At 51.3% G+C, this 17,507-nt stretch overlaps 2 protein-coding genes across 2 annotated transcripts; one reads left to right on the plus strand and one right to left on the minus strand.

Annotated features, from left to right (window-relative positions):
* Positions 1 to 2,258: 2,258 nt before the first annotated feature.
* ABHD14A (abhydrolase domain containing 14A) lies at positions 2,259 to 10,552 on the minus strand. Its single transcript, XM_006892304.1, has 5 exons — positions 10,538 to 10,552; positions 7,826 to 8,037; positions 7,587 to 7,702; positions 2,646 to 2,881; positions 2,259 to 2,441 (listed from the first exon to the last, which is right to left on the minus strand). The coding sequence occupies exons 2-5, from the start codon at positions 8,017 to 8,019 to the stop codon at positions 2,259 to 2,261; spliced, it is 729 nt and encodes a 242-aa protein (XP_006892366.1). The 5' UTR covers positions 8,020 to 8,037; positions 10,538 to 10,552.
* A 2,631-nt stretch (positions 10,553 to 13,183) lies between these two features.
* On the plus strand, positions 13,184 to 15,828 carry ABHD14B (abhydrolase domain containing 14B). The gene is made up of 3 exons (XM_006892261.1): positions 13,184 to 13,394; positions 15,050 to 15,291; positions 15,649 to 15,828. Exons 1-3 carry the CDS (start codon positions 13,184 to 13,186, stop codon positions 15,826 to 15,828), a joined length of 633 nt encoding a protein of 210 aa, XP_006892323.1.
* Positions 15,829 to 17,507: the final 1,679 nt, after the last annotated feature.

Raw genomic sequence — 17,507 nt, forward strand, 5'->3', positions numbered from 1 at the left:
GCGAGCGGCTGAGGATGTTCTCCCTGCTGAGGCCCGGCCCACCTGTACCGCCCCCTCCCCAGGGCGAGCTTCCTCATGCACAGAATTGAGGAGAAGCCTGAAAAGAAGCTGTTCCAGAGCACTGATTCGGTTCCAGGTGCTACACTAGGCAATTTCAACACATTTCCGCACTTAAACCCCCAAAGAGGTCTATTAAATTCCTGTCTCTGCCCACTTTCCAGACGAGAAAGTTGAGGCTCAGAGACAACTAGGGATTAGCTAGGCTTCAGTCCAGGCATTTACTCTCCCGCCCTCTTCCAAACACTTCTACCAATTTCCAAGGAGCCCCCAGACCCTTTCCACCTCTCCCCACCTCGTCCTGTCCGGCGCTGGAGACCGCCTTCGCTCCGCAGCGCCCACCCTGGACTGTGACCGGGACTCAAAGTACTGCGCGGTCGCGGGCTCAGACCCGCCCCGGCCCGCCCACCACGTGGCTGGACCGGGGGCGTGGAGCAGGGGGACGGAGAGCCGGGGCCCCTTCTGGTCCCAGCGCGGGCACCCAGCTCCGACTCCGGGGTGCGGAGAGGGTCAGCGGCGGCTCGGATCCCGGACCGGCCGCTCGCACAGCCCCAGCGGGCAGCCCCGGCCTGCTCCCCGGTGCGTGGCCCGCCAGCCCCTGCCCTGCAGAGGGGCGGCGAGTCCGGGCTGGGCCCGCCCCCGCCCCTGGGCGGCTTCTCGCCTGGGGAACCGGGCCAGCGTAGGGCGGCGCCAACTCCCCGAAGCGGCGGAAGGGCCCTTTGGCGCCCTCTCGCTCTTAAGGTCCAGCGCTGCAGAGCCCTGTCCCGGCCAGCCTGTGACAGCTCTCCTCATGCCCACGGTCGTCTACTGCTCCTTCAGGGGCTGAGGTTACTGAATGACGTCTGTCCATCTCTTCAACACAGAGCTCCTGGAGGCAGGTCCACGTATCCGCAGCTGACGCCGGGACAGCGTGCCAGCAATGACGAACAGATGGATGCGAGCATGTGTGTGACAGTGTGTGTGGTCCTGTGAACGTGCTGCCGAGTGGACAACTACCGATCGGTGATGACCCGGTGATGACAGCGTGAGATGCTGGGTGGGTGTGTCGGTGCCTGTGTAGCAGGGGATGTCACTGTACGAACCCGAGATGGGGATACAGCATTAAAGAACACATCCACCATCCACCCGGCTCACTCTGGTTGACCCTGTCCCAGGCTTTCTGGCTCTTCAATAGCCCTACCAGAGGGGGAATGGGATAAACAGAAGCACAAGGGTCCCCTTGGTCACCCACCTGTAAGTCTGGCTGTCCTCTGGACCCCACCCTCTGCTGCAAGGACTGATCAGCTTGAGGAGGGGACTTCAACCTCTGAACTCAGAGGAGGCCGGCTACTGGGATCCAGGAGGGGTCACATCCCAACCCTCCTGACATTTTAAGTCAGGGCTAAACCACTCACACCTTGGGGTTGAGCACGCCAGCTTGGTGGTTTATTGATGATAATAACCTGTTAATTCTTAAGCCAAGTCTTTACCCTCACCTCTTCATACCCTGATAATAATAACCTGTTAATTCTTTTTTTTAAGGGTTTCAAATGTACTTTATTTCTTCAATAATGTCTTATTTTAATGAGTACATAGTGCTCTTCCTCGACATCAATTATAAGTTGATTTTGAAACAATTCAATATTATACTACTAGCTGATTTAATAACCTGTTAATTCTTAAGCCAAGTCCTTACCCGCTCCCCGCCCCTACATACCCTGCTCCCTTCAGCCAAAGGTCCTGCATTCCTAACTTGCTGTCCAGTCCCTGGATTGCCTAGTGGCCTGGCAGTATCAGTAAGCTCCATCTCAAACCCCAATCACAAATTTCATTCAATCTCAGAACCACCATCTGAACTAGGTGTTACCATAATGCCCATTTTACAGATGAGGAAACCAAGGCAGAGTGGTGAGGGTACACAGCGAACAAGTGGCCCATGATCTTAGTCTCCCAGGTAGCTAGAGCTCCCTTTACACTCCCCCCAGCCGTCCGGGACAGACTTGCCTCCTACCCCACCTGCAGTATTCCAAGAAACTGGATCTGTCTCCAGGCAAGACATACATGTTTGTTTGTTTTTTTATTGAGTCAGTGAGATATAACAAGAAGTCCTGACTGGGCCTGGCACTCTGTCCTCCAACCCCAGGGCATGCCACCAAGCTGGTCCAGCTCCTCTAAGCCCAGGCACTCAAAGCCTGCAGCCCACGCAGGCGCTGAGTGCTTCATCAAAGCAGGTGGTCAAGGAAGGAGAGGAGGGCAACGTGGAAATCTTGTGGCTTGTGGAGGTAACAAGCATGGCCCGCGGCACGCAGCTTCACCACAGAGTGATTGGGCAGATGGCGGAGCTGCTGCAGTGACTCCCGTGCCAGGACACGATCCAGCTCCCCGTACAGGATGAGGGTCGGGGTCTGCAAAGTGGGACAAGCAGCTGTGACAAGGGCACCCCACGGGGACCTGACTTCCAAGCCACCTCTTTGGAAAATATCTGTCTCTTTCATCCAAGATCAAGGATGAGGCCATGTCTCTCCAAAAGGGACCTGAGCCCAGCCCCTCCCCATTACCTAAGCTAAGGAACTGGGAACCAGTAGTTTTAGGGACCCTCTTCCCAGTACCTTCACCACCCAGAACTGCTCCTGAGTGTAGTTCCGGGTGGAGGTGGGTGCGATGGGCACGAATCCATGCAGCTGTTGGTGACTTCGCATCAGGAAGGGCAGAGAGTAGTGGCCGCTGAGTGAGGGGCTCACCAGGACAGCATTGTGCACCTTCAGGTCCCGCAGCACCCGCTGCAGCAGCTCGGCCCGCCCTGCCTCTGTCCTGGCCTCTTCTGAAGGGGCTGAGTTCCCAAAACCTGGGGGCAGCAGCAGGCAGCGGCTGAGCAGAGACCCAAACCTTGGTGCCCACCACAGTAAGACAGAGAGGTAGGGAAACAATGACATGGGAATTTCTCCCCTAAATGTCCTAGAAGCTGTCGTTCTTTTCCCCCCATGGATAAGTCTGCTAAAAAAACACATCTTTCATTCATCATATTGGCAAAACTAATGAGATAGATAATCCCCTGTGCTGGGGAAATGGGTACTTTAAAGGATGAGAGAAGTCGGCCCGGTCTTTTGAGAGGGTTAGGTAGTATTTGTCAAAATTTAAATGTTGTTGTTGTTGATGACTGCTATCAAGTTGAGTATGACTCACAGTGACCCTACGAACAAAAGGCCTGAAGCATTTCTATAACTATCGTTGGTTCACAGAGTTTCTAGAGGTATGTTATTTAGGAAATGGATGCCACTCCTGCTTCCAACAAAAGTTAAATATGACCTTGAAATATTATCCCATGTGTGTGAAATATATCAAACAGACAACAATGCACAGAGTAGAAAGTAGATTAGTGGCTACTGTGGGCTTAGGAGGAAGGGAGAACAAGATACTGATGCTTACTGGGTATGAAGCTTCTGCTTTGGGGGATGAACAGTCATAGGAATATATAATGGCAATGATCACACAGCACTGTGAGTAATGCCACTGGTTGCACATTTGAAATGTGATAAGATGGGGGAGGGGGTAGGCAGGGAGAAAAGTGCAACAATGAATGACTGGAAACCCTAAGTCTCTATACATTTTCCTTTAAAGTAATAAAAAAATGTAAAAAAGAGTGATAAGATATATCAATTTCCCAATAAATATTTAAGAATAATAGTTTTTTTTAATGGTATATCCTTTGAACCTACAGTTTTCCTTTGTAGTCACCCTAGAAAAGTTTCTTTTTCTCGAGACCCATCCTTCTCCTGTGTACAATCTTACAGTATTCTTTAATTGTTTTAGATTTATTTACTTGCATTCAATACACGCAGCTAAGGACTAGCTAACACCACTTGTCACTCTATCTCCTAGTTTGCTTCCTAGTTATTAGTGTAATTTCTTTTTTAATATTTTATTTTTGCTGCCAGAAATACACCCAACAGAATGAATATTTATCAATTCACCGAGTCCAGCAGGCCGAGCTCATCTGATCATACTCTTCCAGGTGTGAAACCATTCTCACCCTCCTCTTCTGAATTCATCCTCCTCCATTAACATGAGCTCACTGCCTCCTAAGCTGCCTATTAGCTTTTCAAGTTGTAGTTGTCAATTTGAGCTCACATCATTGTCGTTGTTGTTGTTGCTGTTGGTTTTTTAAATAGAGAGCTCTGGTAGCTCAATGGTAAGTAAGGAACTGTGCTGCCAATACAAAGGTATATGGTTCAAATCTGCTAGCTGCTCCACAGAAAAAAGATGAACAGTCTCCTCCCATGCGATCCATTAACTCTGAAAACCTGCTGGAGGATCAGCTATAGGTCTGTTCCTTCTCGATGGTACACACAACAACAACAATAACAAGTTTTTACCTCACCTAGAGAAATTCGTGCTCATGGACCCAACGAAACACATCCAAAGGTGCTTCTGCCAACTGAGCAATTAAACCAACAGAAAACAAACCGTAAGACAACCTTCCTATTCACCAGTTGAAGAAAGGCCAGAGAAATCCTGTCATCCCTCCTGCAGCACAAGCTGCAGAGTTTATGAGAGCAAGAGAGGCCTGCAGGGCCTGAAGGGATCCACAAGACACAGAGCAATGGAAGGAAACCAAGCTGCAGATGGTCCCGCTTAGCAGGACACTAATCACATTCCACGACACCCACTACAGTCCTGCATGTGAAAGGGCCCAGAAGAGGGTCCCCAAACTCCTTAGAGAGGTGAGAAGTTGAGAAATGTGGTGTGGGCCCCTAGGGGCTTTGAAGCTGCTATATTTCTTAAATGACTATTTTTTTAATGACAAGAATGTTAGCATGAATCATTTCTGCCTTTAAAAAAATGCTACAGTTATAAAGTTCATCACAAAAAGTACAGTGATATACACTGTGCAGTCTCCTGTAAAGTCAATCACATTTCTGGGATTGCAATGCAGCATCTTGCTCTGTGTATGTGTGTGTACCATCGAATCCAATTGGATCTGACTGGCACAGGAGGAGCATCTAGTGGATTCGAACCTCACGACTTTGGGATTGCAACGCCGCTTCTTGCCACTAGGCCACCAGAGCTCCCTTCAATCACACTTCTCATTGCTCTGTGAGAACGGAGCTTTCAAGATAGAAAATAAAAACACAGACCTTCTCAGGACTGTAGAAGTACAAGCAGCAGAAGATGATACAGATAAAGGTGATTCCCTAAAACTAAAATATTTCTGTGCATCAAAGGTCTTTATTAACAAAATGCAAAGGCAACCTATGGCTTGGGAAAATTGCTGAAATCCTTACATCTGATAAGGGTCTATTATCTAGAACATACAGATGTTTAATTCTTTAACAATAAATAAAACACCAAGTAACAAATTAAAAAAACCAAGCAAGGAATCTGAAGAGACATTTCATAAAAAAGGATATTCAAATGGCCCAAAACGCATACATTTATATTTAATGTCATTAGAACCCAAAACTCACTGCCCTTAAGTCGGTTCCAATTCTCAGTGACCCTCTAGCCAATTTTTGAGGCTACTAATCTTTTTTATTTTTCTTTTTAAGGACTTTAAAGTCAGAACCAATCCACAGCTGACCGTATGGTGGATTTTCAGAGGCAGTTAATTTGCATAAAGAGGACACTGCCCATCTTTCTCCCATGGAGCAGCTGGTGGATTTGAACTGTGTGCCTTCGGTATTGCAGAGCAGCTTCTTACCGCTGGGCCACCAGAACTCCCTGAAGTAGCCATTAAAACCGTAATGACATACCACTTCACCGCATTAGCAAAGGAGGGATCAGAAAACAGGTGTTGGTGAGGGTGTGAAGAAACTGGAAATCCTCGCTCATTGATGGCAAGGATTTAAGATGGCAGTAACTGGGGAAAAGGAAAAAAAAAAGTTTGGCAGCTCATCCAAGAATAGAACACAGACATCTCACACGGCCCAGCAATTCCAATCATAGGTAAAAAGTGAAAGCAGAACATAAACAGAAACTTGTACAGCAAGGTTCACCTGCCATCAAGTCAGAACCGACTCACAGCTGACCCTCCGGGGGTTTTCAGAGGCTATAAATTACCCATCTTTCTCCCAGGGAGTCGCTGGTGGATTTGAACACCGGAGTTCCAGTCAGCAGTTCAACTCCTCCACCAGGGTGCAAGTGTTCACCACGAGATGAGTAGACAGACAGACAATGCAGTACTGCTCTGCCATAAGGAGAAATGAAATTCTGATGCCTGCTACCACATCGGTGAACTCTGAAAACATTACGCTGAGTGAAATAAATCAGTTGCAACAGTTCAAGCAGTATGGGATCACGCAAACAAGAAACAAGCAAATAGGCGAGCTCTGGTGGCCTAGTGGTAAGAAGCTACACAATCCCAGAGGTGAGCGGTTCGAATCTACCAATTGATCTGCTGGTGAAGGAGGAACAATCTCTTCCTGTACAGTCAGATCCGATTTGATGGTACACACACACACACACAAAAAAAATTTTTTAACAAAAAAAGAAGAAATAAGCAAATATATCCAAACCAAAGATGGTTAGTGGTTACAGGGGAGGGATGAAGGGGGAACAGGGATTTCTTTTTAGAGGGCACCAGTTTATGTTAGTGGTGGTGGAATGATGTGCACAGGATATCAAGAATGGCTGCCTGATTAGGATAATGTAACTGTGGCCTTTGAGCTGTGGTGCTGGAGAAGAGTATTTGATATACCCTGATCTGCTAAGAGAACAAACGAGTTTGCCCTGGAGAGAGTAAAACCAGGCTGCTCCTTGGAGGCAAGGATTTTTAAAGCTCCATCTCTGGGCATGTTGCAAGGAGGGACCTGTCCTTGGAGAGGGACATTATGCTTGTGAGGGTGGAGAGACAGAGCAGGAGAGGAAGACCCTTGATGAGATGGATAGTCAGTGACTGGGGTAGTGGAGGTATGAGTGTCAGAGACAATAAAGTTAGTTTAGGATAGAGCAGGGTTCAGTGCTGTTGTACATAGGGTCGCTATGAGTTGCAGGAGACTTGACAGCATATACCGACAACAACCAATGTCATTGCAATGTCTGATGCATGCAAAACTTGCATCAGGAAATGCTCTGAAATATATTTTTTCACCACTAATTAAGATTAAAAAATGGAAACAAAAGCACAGACCTTTCCATGATGTCACCATATATTTTGACTTGCCTCTGTTTATTTGGGGGGCTCCTGAGGCTTAGTGGTTAAGAGCTGCCCTGCCAATTCGAAGGCATGTGGTTCAAATCCACCAGCTGCTATGCAGGGGAAAGATGGGCAGTCTCTTCCTGTGTGATTACAGACAGATAGGAATGTGGGTCCGGAGGGCCTGGGGGAGGCCACTTTCCTTCCTCAGCGGCTTCTCCTCTGAAAACCTGCTGGAGGGTCAGCTATGATTGGTTCTGAGTTGACGGCATGTAACAACTCCTTCTTCAGTCATTAGTCCAAATGCCACCCCCTCACATTTTAAGTTCTTTCCGCCTGTTCAGTTTCACCGTGTGAGAAGTGGGCCCTTAGTTCCTGCTGCACCCAGCCATCTTGGGCCCGAGGGGGAGGCTCTCACCTGGGAGGTCAAGGGCCACGGCCCGGTAGCCCTTCTGTGACAGCAGCTGCAGCGTACCCAGCCGTTCCCATGTGTGGGAGTTAAAGGCTTTTCCGTGGAGCAGTACCACCTCCACCCTGCGGACAGATGGGAATGTGGGTCTGGAGGGCCTGGGGGAGGCCACTTTCCTTTCTCAGAGGCTTCTCCTGCTATCCATGCAGGCGCCAGACCTTGCACCGCACCCTGGGGTCAGCACCCACCTGTGTGCCCGGTGCAGTGGACGCACCTCACGGTAAAAGATGGGGGAGTTGCCAGGTGTGAGACCAGCCACGACTGTGACATTGGGGTTTCCCCAAAGCCAGGAGGTCTGTTCAGGGGGACCCGGCAGCCCTAGGTACAGCAGCAGCATGAGCAATAGGCCCAGGCCCAGCAGGGCCACCCGGGACCGACTCATGAAAGTGTGCACCACCGTCTGGAGGAAAAGAGGAGAAAAGAGGCTAAGACCCCGACAAGGTCCCCTAGGCCTCAACCCAGAGCCCCATCCAGAAGCACCCAGCGGAGGCAGAGCTCCAACCAGTGGTGCTCCCCCCCCTTTTACTCTCAGGGGAAGGTTCTGGGTTCGCATTCCACACTGAGAAGTCCCCTGGAACACAGTGTGCTCACTGGCTGTCATCACTGTGCATGGAGTGCTTTCTACAGCGCGGCCCTATGCCCGGCCCTTCACACACAAAGGCTCAGATCTTCACAGGAATACTGGGTAATGCACATGATGATACCTCTTACAGAGGAGGGAACTAGGGAAAAAGAGGCAAACTCTCTTGCCACGGTGGAGACTAAAGGTCCAGGGTGAGATGGACAAACTGGAGCCTTGCTAGTGGACAGAGCAGCGAACTCTGCCAAAGAAGAGGCCACGTGCAAAGGGATGCCCACCTGAGGAGGGTTTGGGAGTGGTCCTTTTGATCACACTGTATACCATAATGTTAAAACCAAGAAATATTTTATTATAATCAGTGACAGTAATATGTAATACTTTTTCCTAAAAATTATTAGATGCAGGGTTCAGCGCTATTGTACCTAGGGTTGCTACGAGTCACAGGTAACTCAACAGCACATAACAATTTTTAAAGGACCTCGGTGGCACAGTCTGAAGAATGCTGGGCTGGGAATCAACATGCGAAGCATCTCCGGGAGTTCAAAACCATCAACCCCTCCTCAAAAGAAAGATAGTTTCCTCCAGTTTAGAGTCACAGCCTTGCAAACCTGATGGAGAGTCACCATGACTTAGAACCACTTGAAGGCAGGGAGTTTTCTGAGATCCTGGTTAAGTGGGATGAGGCTCATGGAAAATGTTGAGTGGAGGGAATTCGGAGACATGAGGGTGTGTGGGGCCAGGGAAAGACATGGTACGAAGAAAAATATAAAGAGCTGCAGCAAAGCAGGAGCAATGAGGTCCTTTTATCACCCCCGGCTTCCTGCCAAAGGACCTGCCTCAGAGTCCTCCAGTCCTGGGTTCTTTGCCAGTCCTGAGGGCAGAGCTCAAGACCCAGAACCCAGAAAGAGACAGGGAGCCCTGGCTTTGAGACCTGACTCCACTTCTTGGCCAGGTGTTATTTGTCAGTAAAATGAGAAGGATGATCTCATGGTTACTTCCCTAAGCCTCCTGTGAGATTCCAGTAAGACAATGGACTTGACCCCACAGCTGTCCCTGTCATCATTTCTTGTTTCTACTCCCTTGTTCCTGTATTCCAATACACACATGTTACTGGAGCACCAACCACAAGGACTGGGGACTGGAGAATCGTCATGTCAGGCCCTTCTTCACTGGGCCATATTTGAGGGGTGTTTCTCAGCGTCCCGTTCCAGGTTCCTGGCTCAAGTGTCATAGGGACAGTACTAGGCCCTCTAATGCACACACATGGCTGGGAGAAACTGGTCCTTGGGCGACTTCATGCTTGGAAGGGTGGAGGGACAGAATAGGAGAGGAAGACCAGAGGATATGGATTGACACAGAACCTGGAGTAATGGGAGTAGGTGTGTTGGAGTCAGTGAAACTGGCTCAGGATAGGGCAGAGTTCAGAGCTGTCGTACAGAGACTATGAGTCACAGCACACTCGATGGCACATAACAACAACAACAGTGCTGAAGGAGAACCTTGAACTGTAAGGAGAAGGATCCCACTCCACTTCCACTAAGAGCCTCAGACGCATATTTCCAATGTCGTTAATCCAAGTTCCCACCAGGCTGTGCAATCCTGCTGGGATTCTCCTGGCAAGCCACACTCAATGCCTACCCACTCTCTGGCTGTTGCCCTGGCAAGCAGGCTGCAGCAACACCAGACAAAGCCATGCTCCCCAAATCCTCCATCCATCAGTTGGCAGCTTGGTATGCACCACAGACAGATACATGGACAATCACACACTGGGGGTACCCACAAGCACACATAAAGTGTGCACCCACACGCTTTTCTCTTGCACAAGTCATTCCCTACATGCACATGCAGGCTCCATGCACACGTATTGACTGTATGTAACAGATTCCTTACACACACCCTCTTAGTTGCACCCTCCCCGCCATCACCACATACACAGTCAGATAACGGGAAAGCGGAGAAAAATGGACATTTAAAAAATCACGCACAGGTCCTCAGAAACACTTAAAGACACAGGCACACACGCAACTCTCAAGCTACACACGCATGAAGAGAAACACACCCATACACAGGCGGAGAGACTTTCAGAAACAGACAAGCTGGTGGATGGATACACATAAACACTTTGAAAAACACATGCACACAAGCTAGGCTGATGGGCAGACGGACACCCCATCCCCCAACACAGAAAGAGAGAAACCTCGCGCACCGACCCACGCGCACTCGCCCTGCCAGCGACGGCCCCTCCCGCGGGGCTCTATCCCTGGGCGCCCGGGGAAGAGGCGGGGCACCCCACCGGCCAGCCGATCTCGGGGACACTCACCGGGCCGACCGGGATGACTGGGCAGGACTTCCCGGAGCAGGCCCCGCCCCCGCGGAACCAGTATCCAAACAGCGCCTTAACCAAGGCGTAACCTCCGCCGTTTTTGACGGGTGCGCCTGGCAGGGCGCCCCGAGAGCGCGACCATAGAGGCGCGCCTGCGCAGGCGCCAGCCGCTGGCCCGCCTCCCCGCCGGGCCCAGCGTAGTTACCGGGGAACAGGAGGAGGAACAGCGGGCGGTGCACCAAAGTACACAGGCCTGTCCGGGTCCAGATTTTCCGGATAGTTCTGGGCCTGAAAGCAGCCTTTCCCCCACTAGAACCGCTTAAATCGCGCTCTTGTCATACTTCTTATCCAGAAGTCTCAGTTCTCTCGTCTGTGCAATGGGGTTAAGTACAAGAACCACTTTATACAGTTATTGCAAGGATTTAAAACCAAGTGAGCCTTGCTGCATGAATACCAGGCATTATTTTGAGTTATGCAGAAGTTCCATGTCTCGGCCCAAATCAATTCCCTGATGCGCGCGCACTCCTCTGGGTTCCTTCAAATCACCTATCTTGGTTATTTGGTGTGCGATCAAAGTCCAGTTTGCTTCCTACGTGGGAGAGAGGGGGGCTCTGCGTGGCACGTCCACTAGTCAGTATCCTGTGAGATGGGCAACTTCTCTCCCATTCCACAAGCCAGGAAACAGGCTTGAAGGTATTGGAAAAGCCATCAAGGCCACCTGGCTTGACAGTGGCGGAACCTCGCATTCAAACATGTTGATCTTGAACTTTGAGCCCAGTGAAACTCTGAACCTGGAGTGGTTCAAGCTGAGAAGATAGGGTAGGGTAAGAGCTGCGGAAACATGGCCAGAGTCACAGCAGGGTGGTCCCAAAGGAACCTTTTTTTTCTCAAGCTGTATCATGTGTATGTGGGGCGCATGCAGGCAGAGCTTTGGAGAAACTGAGACAGCAGTCAAAAGAAAGGTAATGCTGAGTGAACTAACTCAGTCCCACAAGGATAAATATGGTATAAAACCATTATTGCAGAATAAGTATAAGGATCCAAGAGGGGTGGGAGAAGATGGAAGCAGCGGGATGAGGATGTGCAGGGGGCAGGGGAGAATGAATCATGGGGTTGTACAATTTGATGTGGGCAGGGTGAGGGACATTGAAAGAATTTGTTCTTAAAAACAATGTATTAGAATTTTGTAAATAAACTAGTTGTTGTTGTTGATTACTGTCGAAGTCGACTCATAGTGACTCTATCAACAAAAGACCTAACGCCTTTCCATAGCTGTCATTGTTTCTCCAAGTTCATAGAGTTTCGAGAGGCATGTGGTTTAGGAAGTGGATGACACTCCCGCTTTCCAACCTGTTTTACAACTGGGAGCTCCACCAAACACTGTCCACAATGGGAAACCATTCTGGTATTTGATATCCCCATGGCACAAGGTTCAGCATCATAGCAAACCCAGGTTACCTCATATAGCACACTGGCAAAGAATGATGTGCAAAGTGGAAGAATATTCTTCCAGATATAACAGCACTAGTCTCATTTAACAGACAGAGTTTGTAGAGTTTCCAGAGGCACCTAGTTTAGGAAGTGGACCTGGTAAATAAACTAGTAGAAAATTAAAAAAAAAAAAAAAGTCAAGCTGCATCAACGGGACCCATGGCAATTAGTGGCCACCAGAGGGCGCGCCGGAAGGCGACCCCGCCCCAGTCCCAGCCCCTTCCCTGTTTCTCCACCCCGGGGCGCGATCCACCTCCCTCACTCGGCCGCTTCAGGTCTGCGTGCACCCACGCAGCTCCCCAGGTACTAACCCTGCATCTATATAGGTCTCTTCTTTCTCTTTCCAGTTAGCGCCCACCCCACCGACCCTAAATCTTACCCCTTTCGATCACGGCTGTCCAAATTCTTGAATCCTTGAATGTGTGTGCACGGAGGTCTGCAGGGGGCACACACAGAGCGGGCCATAACTGTGCCTGCGACCGCGTAGCGACCATGGGCTCCAGGGGACAGCGCGCTGAGCACTGTGTCCATTGCATGCTGGAACTCTAATGCCTTCCCGGGTTCACTTCTCTGGTCTGGAAAATGGGTTTTCATCCTAACTAGGGCTCCTTCTAGGCTTTGGTGCCAGCCTACACCAGCAACAGTGCCTTGGGAAGGATAAGATTGTCTAGCAACATAGCTACCTGGCGTTGATTATTTATAAAGTGCTACTTCAGTCCGTCTCTTTGAAAGCCTTTCTGGCTGACTCCACTTTTCCAAACCTGGTGTCTCTTCCCCTCCCCTCAACAACAGTAACAGGCACCTTGCAAGTGTTTTGCATGCATGGCCTCGTTTAATCCTATCAACCCCCTGTGAACTAAAAGTACTATTGTACTGTCTGATTCACAGAAATAAGAACAATGATTGCAATCGGAGCCACCTTTGTTAATTTTTGAAGTAAACTTTATTGTCCACATATTTTCAGATTAAGAAACTGAGAACCAACGCCACACAACTGAATGAAGGAGGCAGAAATAGCACCTACATCTGCTGACCCTAAAACTTAACAGTTCTGGGTGTCTCCTTGTTACTTCCTGCTGAGATTCACACCCTGTCCTCTCCACCTTGGCCCTGAATTTCTGCAGGCACTTTGGCAACACAGTGGAGTCAGGGATGGCCAGCGTGGAGCAGCGTGAAGGCAGCATCCAGGTGCAGGGCCAGAACCTCTTCTACCGAGAGGCACTTCCAGGCGGTGGGCAGGCTGCCCGATTCTCTGTGCTGCTGCTGCATGGCATTCGCTTCTCCTCAGAGACCTGGCAGAAACTGGGCACGCTGCATAAACTGGCCCAGGCCGGCTACCGCGCAGTCGCCATTGACCTACCAGGTAGGTCTCTGAGTGGGTTTCCAGACAGTGATTGAGGGATCTCATCTGGGATCATTGTGTGATGCCTGGAGCTACGGGACTGGTAAGACCCAGCCAGGCATAGTACATCCTGCAGGACCCTTTGAGCCTTTCCAAACTTGGTCTGGTGCTGTCAGGACACTGCCTGGCTGCTGCTTGCTGTGTGAATATGAGCAGTGTCTCAGTGTCTCTGAACTTCTGCTGCCTCAACTATGTTGTTATGTACCATTGAGTCAAAACTGACCCATAGCTGACCCTCCAGCAGGTTTTCAGAGGCAGTAAATTGCATGGGAGGAGATTGCCTAGCTTTCTTCCACGTAGAAGTTGATGGATTTGAACTGTATACCTTTGTGTTAGTGACACAATTCCTTACCATTAAGCCACCAAAGCTCCCTCATCTATAAATAAGTGGTAACTCGCTCACTCATTGCTGCTGAGTCAGAACTAACTCACAGCTGACTCTCCATTGGGTTTCTGGAGGTTGTGAATCGCATGGGGAGGAGCCGGCCCCTTTCTCCCTAGAAGCTATTGGTGGATTCAAACTGGCAGAGCGGATGTGCCGCCCTTGCATTAGCAGTGCAACTCCCCGTGGATCTAGTGAGAGTGGAATGAGGTAATCCACATTGTATGCGGTCAGTGCTTGATACATCCTAATCCTTGCTCAGCAAGTAGAAGTAAAATGTTTTGACAGAGCCCTAATCATAGGCTGTTGGAAGCCCTGGACATTGTGACTGAGTCTCACAGCATTGTGGGGGGCAGGACTGCAAAGCTTTAAACTCTGGGCACATAGAAACAGCCCCTGTGTTGATGGTCACAACCAGGAGACCCCAGGCCCTAGTATGGAAGGGGCAGCGTGGTTGACATATCCCTCAGCTGGCCAGAGTTACTGTGGCCCCGAGGGGCAATCCCAGCCCAGGCCTGATTGGGTCATACAGTGGGCTGGGCTGAACTTCGGGGTGAAGGTCCAGAGATAATCAACAAAGGCAGAGTCTGACTGGTTGGCAGGGGAGGTGTGTGAGTGCAAAGTCAGCTCCTCTGTCACCATCCTTAGGGCACCAGCCAGTCCAACTTCAGGTGCTTCTTGATCAGTTGACTCTTGGGGTGTTTTTTATTTCCACAATTTAAATGGCAGATACTTTTATTATCTCCCTTAAACAGAAGGAGATAAACCAAGGCAGAGAAATAGAAAGCCGATCTTATGGTCACAGAATGGAGAACTGAATTTAGGGCCACAGAGTAAACGGAGAACTGACCCAGCCCTGGTGGTGTAATGGTTTACATTGTGGGCTGCCAACCAAAAGGTTGGCCATTTGAATCCACCAGGGGCCCTGAGGGTAAAAGATGTTAAGCTTTACAACCTTGAGAAGCCAATGAACGGCCTCCAGGAGTTAGGATGGGCTACAGTGTGGTTTTCTTTCAGGCTTTAGAGCCAGATTCTCTCCACGACCCTGTCCTGGGGAGATGGGGTACTAATGTGGAGGACAATGCTTCACACATCTAAGATTTGCAGATTGAAGCTAGTATGGGAGTAACTCAAGCAGTTAGGTGTTGCATGATCTCGGCATGGAGGGACTGACCAGGGACCCTCTCATTTTCCCCACATCACTGACTTGTCTTGCCTACCCAAATTTCTGCAGGTCTGGGGCGCTCCAAGGAAGCAGAAGCCCCTGCTCCTACTGGGGAGCTTGCCCCTAGCAGCTTCCTGGCGGCAGTGGTGGATGCCTTGGCTTTGGGCCCCCCGGTTGTGGTCAGCCCATCATTGAGTGGCATGTACTCCCTGCCTTTCGTCACAGCCTCTGGCTCCCAGCTCCGAGGCTACGTGCCTGTGGCCCCCATCTGCACCGACAAAATCAAAGCTGCAGACTATGGCAGTGTGAAGGTACCCTCTGTGGAAGGCTGAGATGCACCTGCCAGGAGCAGAGAAGGGTCCATCCTGGGGAATTTTCCTGTTCTCTGGGCTGGGCAATGTGGGGAGAGGTGCTTCTGGAAAGAGCTGAACCACTAAAGTCCACTCCCTTTCGGTTCAGTTCGCAGCAAATTTCTGGTTCCTGGTCTTGTGCTAAGCTATGTGCTGGGGTCGCTACAAATCAATGTGCTTTGGGAAATGAAGCCACTTCCCCTACCCACTTGTTTATTCTTATTTGGGGTGACCCGGGAGAGTGTTAAAGAAGTGGGGAGGGCTGGTGTTGATGTAGTAGGTCCCTATTGACTCTGACATTTCTGTCCTTTCTCTCAGACCCCAGCTCTGATTGTATATGGAGACCAGGACCCCATGGGCCAGACCAGCTTTGAGAACTTGAAGCAGATTCCCAACCACCGGGTGCTGGTCATGGAGGGGGCCGGACACCCCTGTTACCTGGACAAGCCTGAAGAGTGGCACTCGGGGCTGCTGGACTTCCTGCAGGGGCTGGCATAAAGCCTAGCCTGCTCATGGGGGTGGGCGACCCATCTGCCTTGGGCTTTCTGTCTCTCCCTCTTCATGGGCTCTGGCTCAGGCCTATGCAACAGGTGTGTGAGTTCTGTCCGCTTGTCTTTCTGCCCATCTGGGTTCTTGCCTTTTGGGGTCTGTCTGCTTCTCTTTCTCTTGCAGTGACAAGCTGAGGAGGTGAAGCCCAGGGAAGAGTTCAGGAATCAAGAAACATAATCTGGTGGAGGGTAATCCATGAGACAAGTCTCTCCTCCTTCCCCTACTAGGACCAGTCTCCCTTTCCCAACAGCCTTTTCTGCTGTCTGAGGGGCCAGTCACCCTCACAGAGCCCAAACTGCACAAACATACATGCCCACAATCATGCTCTGACATTTAGAACCACCCACATTCCCAAATATGACCCTTCCCTTGGGAGCAGCCAGACAGTGCTGGACACACGTGTGCAGCCAGCATGCGGGCAAACTCACACCTGCACTCTGGGTCTCCACACAAGTACTAAGACAGGCACGCTTAACTCTCTGTGATCCTGCGCCCCCTCCACTGTTTGGGAGGGCAGGGAGCCCAGGCCAGCTCTGGCAGGAGACCCTCTACCAGCGTGGGGTGTGCTCAGCCCTGGACTCCACTCACAATACGACTGCATTAATCCAAGCCCAAAATTGCTCCCCCAAAGGACAGGGCTTTCCCCCCTAGATCTTCCTGCTTTCCCCTTTCGTTCTGAGTGCTTCCCCCTTTCCCTGGTTTTGCAGCCAGGCTTATTTCCTGCTCTGAGGCTTGAAGGGCGGGAGACTGAGGGGAGGTCGGTGAAATAAAGTGATGCAATTAGACCCCGCAGGCTCTAGCTGTCTCCAGAGCACCGCCCCTCCCCCCTGCCCCCTGGGACCGCCACGGTGGGCCCTTCCCCCACTCTGGCGGGACCAGATGGTCCCCCTGCCCTTTGTCCTCCAGGCCAGATGGAGGGGAAGGGAGATTGGATTCCCACCCCCACCCACACAAACCCAGGTGCCAAGAGACTCAACTGTGGGGGGAGGTGGAGGTCAGTGGGACCAGGCTGAGCCGATTATGCAGAGGGGGGCGGGAGGCTCACTACCGGGGTGGGGGTGAGAGTTCAGCTCCTCCTCGCTCCTCTTACCTTTCCCTAGTAGAGAATTTAACCCGTCCCCCACCTCCCTCGCGGCCCAGGTCCGAAAAGGAAATTTGGAGGTAGCTTTGGGGGAACCGTGGGGCAGCGTGCACAGGGTCGCATCGCTCTCAGTCCCCTCCTCCAGCCGGCCTGGTAACCTGTCCTGGGCCGATCCGGGTCGCGTTAACGTGGGTGGCAAAGGGGAGCAGGTCTGGGTGGGCAGGAACCCTGTGCGTCGGATGGCGCAGAAGCGGAGAGCCAGGCGGGGCTCAGGGTCGAAGCCCCGGCTCGGCGAGACCTGCGGCCGGAGCCGGGCGGCGCGGCCGGAGCTAGGATGGGGGGCTAAAGGGAGGTCGGCAGAGGCGCCGGGCGAATGGCCCAGGCCGGAAGGAGTGACCGGGGGGCAGTGGAGGGGCTGGGAACAGGCTGGGCGCCTGAGAAAGGGAGGCGCCTCAGGCCCGTCCCCCACCCCGGGGGCTCCGGGGTCCGCAGGGGCAGGGTCGCCCTGCCGGAAGCAGCGGCCGCTCGGGGCGCACCGCGGCGCGGG

The sequence above is a fragment of the Elephantulus edwardii genome, unplaced genomic scaffold (assembly GCF_000299155.1).
Source record: "Elephantulus edwardii isolate Elephantulus edwardi_28Jun2011 unplaced genomic scaffold, EleEdw1.0 scaffold00113, whole genome shotgun sequence".
NCBI classification, from domain to species: domain Eukaryota; kingdom Metazoa; phylum Chordata; class Mammalia; order Macroscelidea; family Macroscelididae; genus Elephantulus; species Elephantulus edwardii.

Excerpts from the sequence above, each read along its gene's own strand:
- ABHD14B (XM_006892261.1), top strand. The coding sequence starts at position 13,184 with ATGGCCAGCGTGGAGCAGCGTGAAGGCAGCATCCAGGTGCAGGGCCAG. Across the intron at positions 13,395-15,049 it reads AGTCGCCATTGACCTACCAG|GTCTGGGGCGCTCCAAGGAA; the intron begins GTAGGTCTCTGA and ends AAATTTCTGCAG. Across the intron at positions 15,292-15,648 it reads CAGACTATGGCAGTGTGAAG|ACCCCAGCTCTGATTGTATA; the intron begins GTACCCTCTGTG and ends CCTTTCTCTCAG.
- ABHD14A (XM_006892304.1), bottom strand. The coding sequence starts at position 8,019 with ATGAGTCGGTCCCGGGTGGCCCTGCTGGGCCTGGGCCTATTGCTCATG. Across the intron at positions 2,882-7,586 it reads CGTGGCCCTTGACCTCCCAG|GTTTTGGGAACTCAGCCCCT; the intron begins GTGAGAGCCTCC and ends TGCTGCCCCCAG. Across the intron at positions 2,442-2,645 it reads AGCAGTTCTGGGTGGTGAAG|ACCCCGACCCTCATCCTGTA; the intron begins GTACTGGGAAGA and ends CCCACTTTGCAG.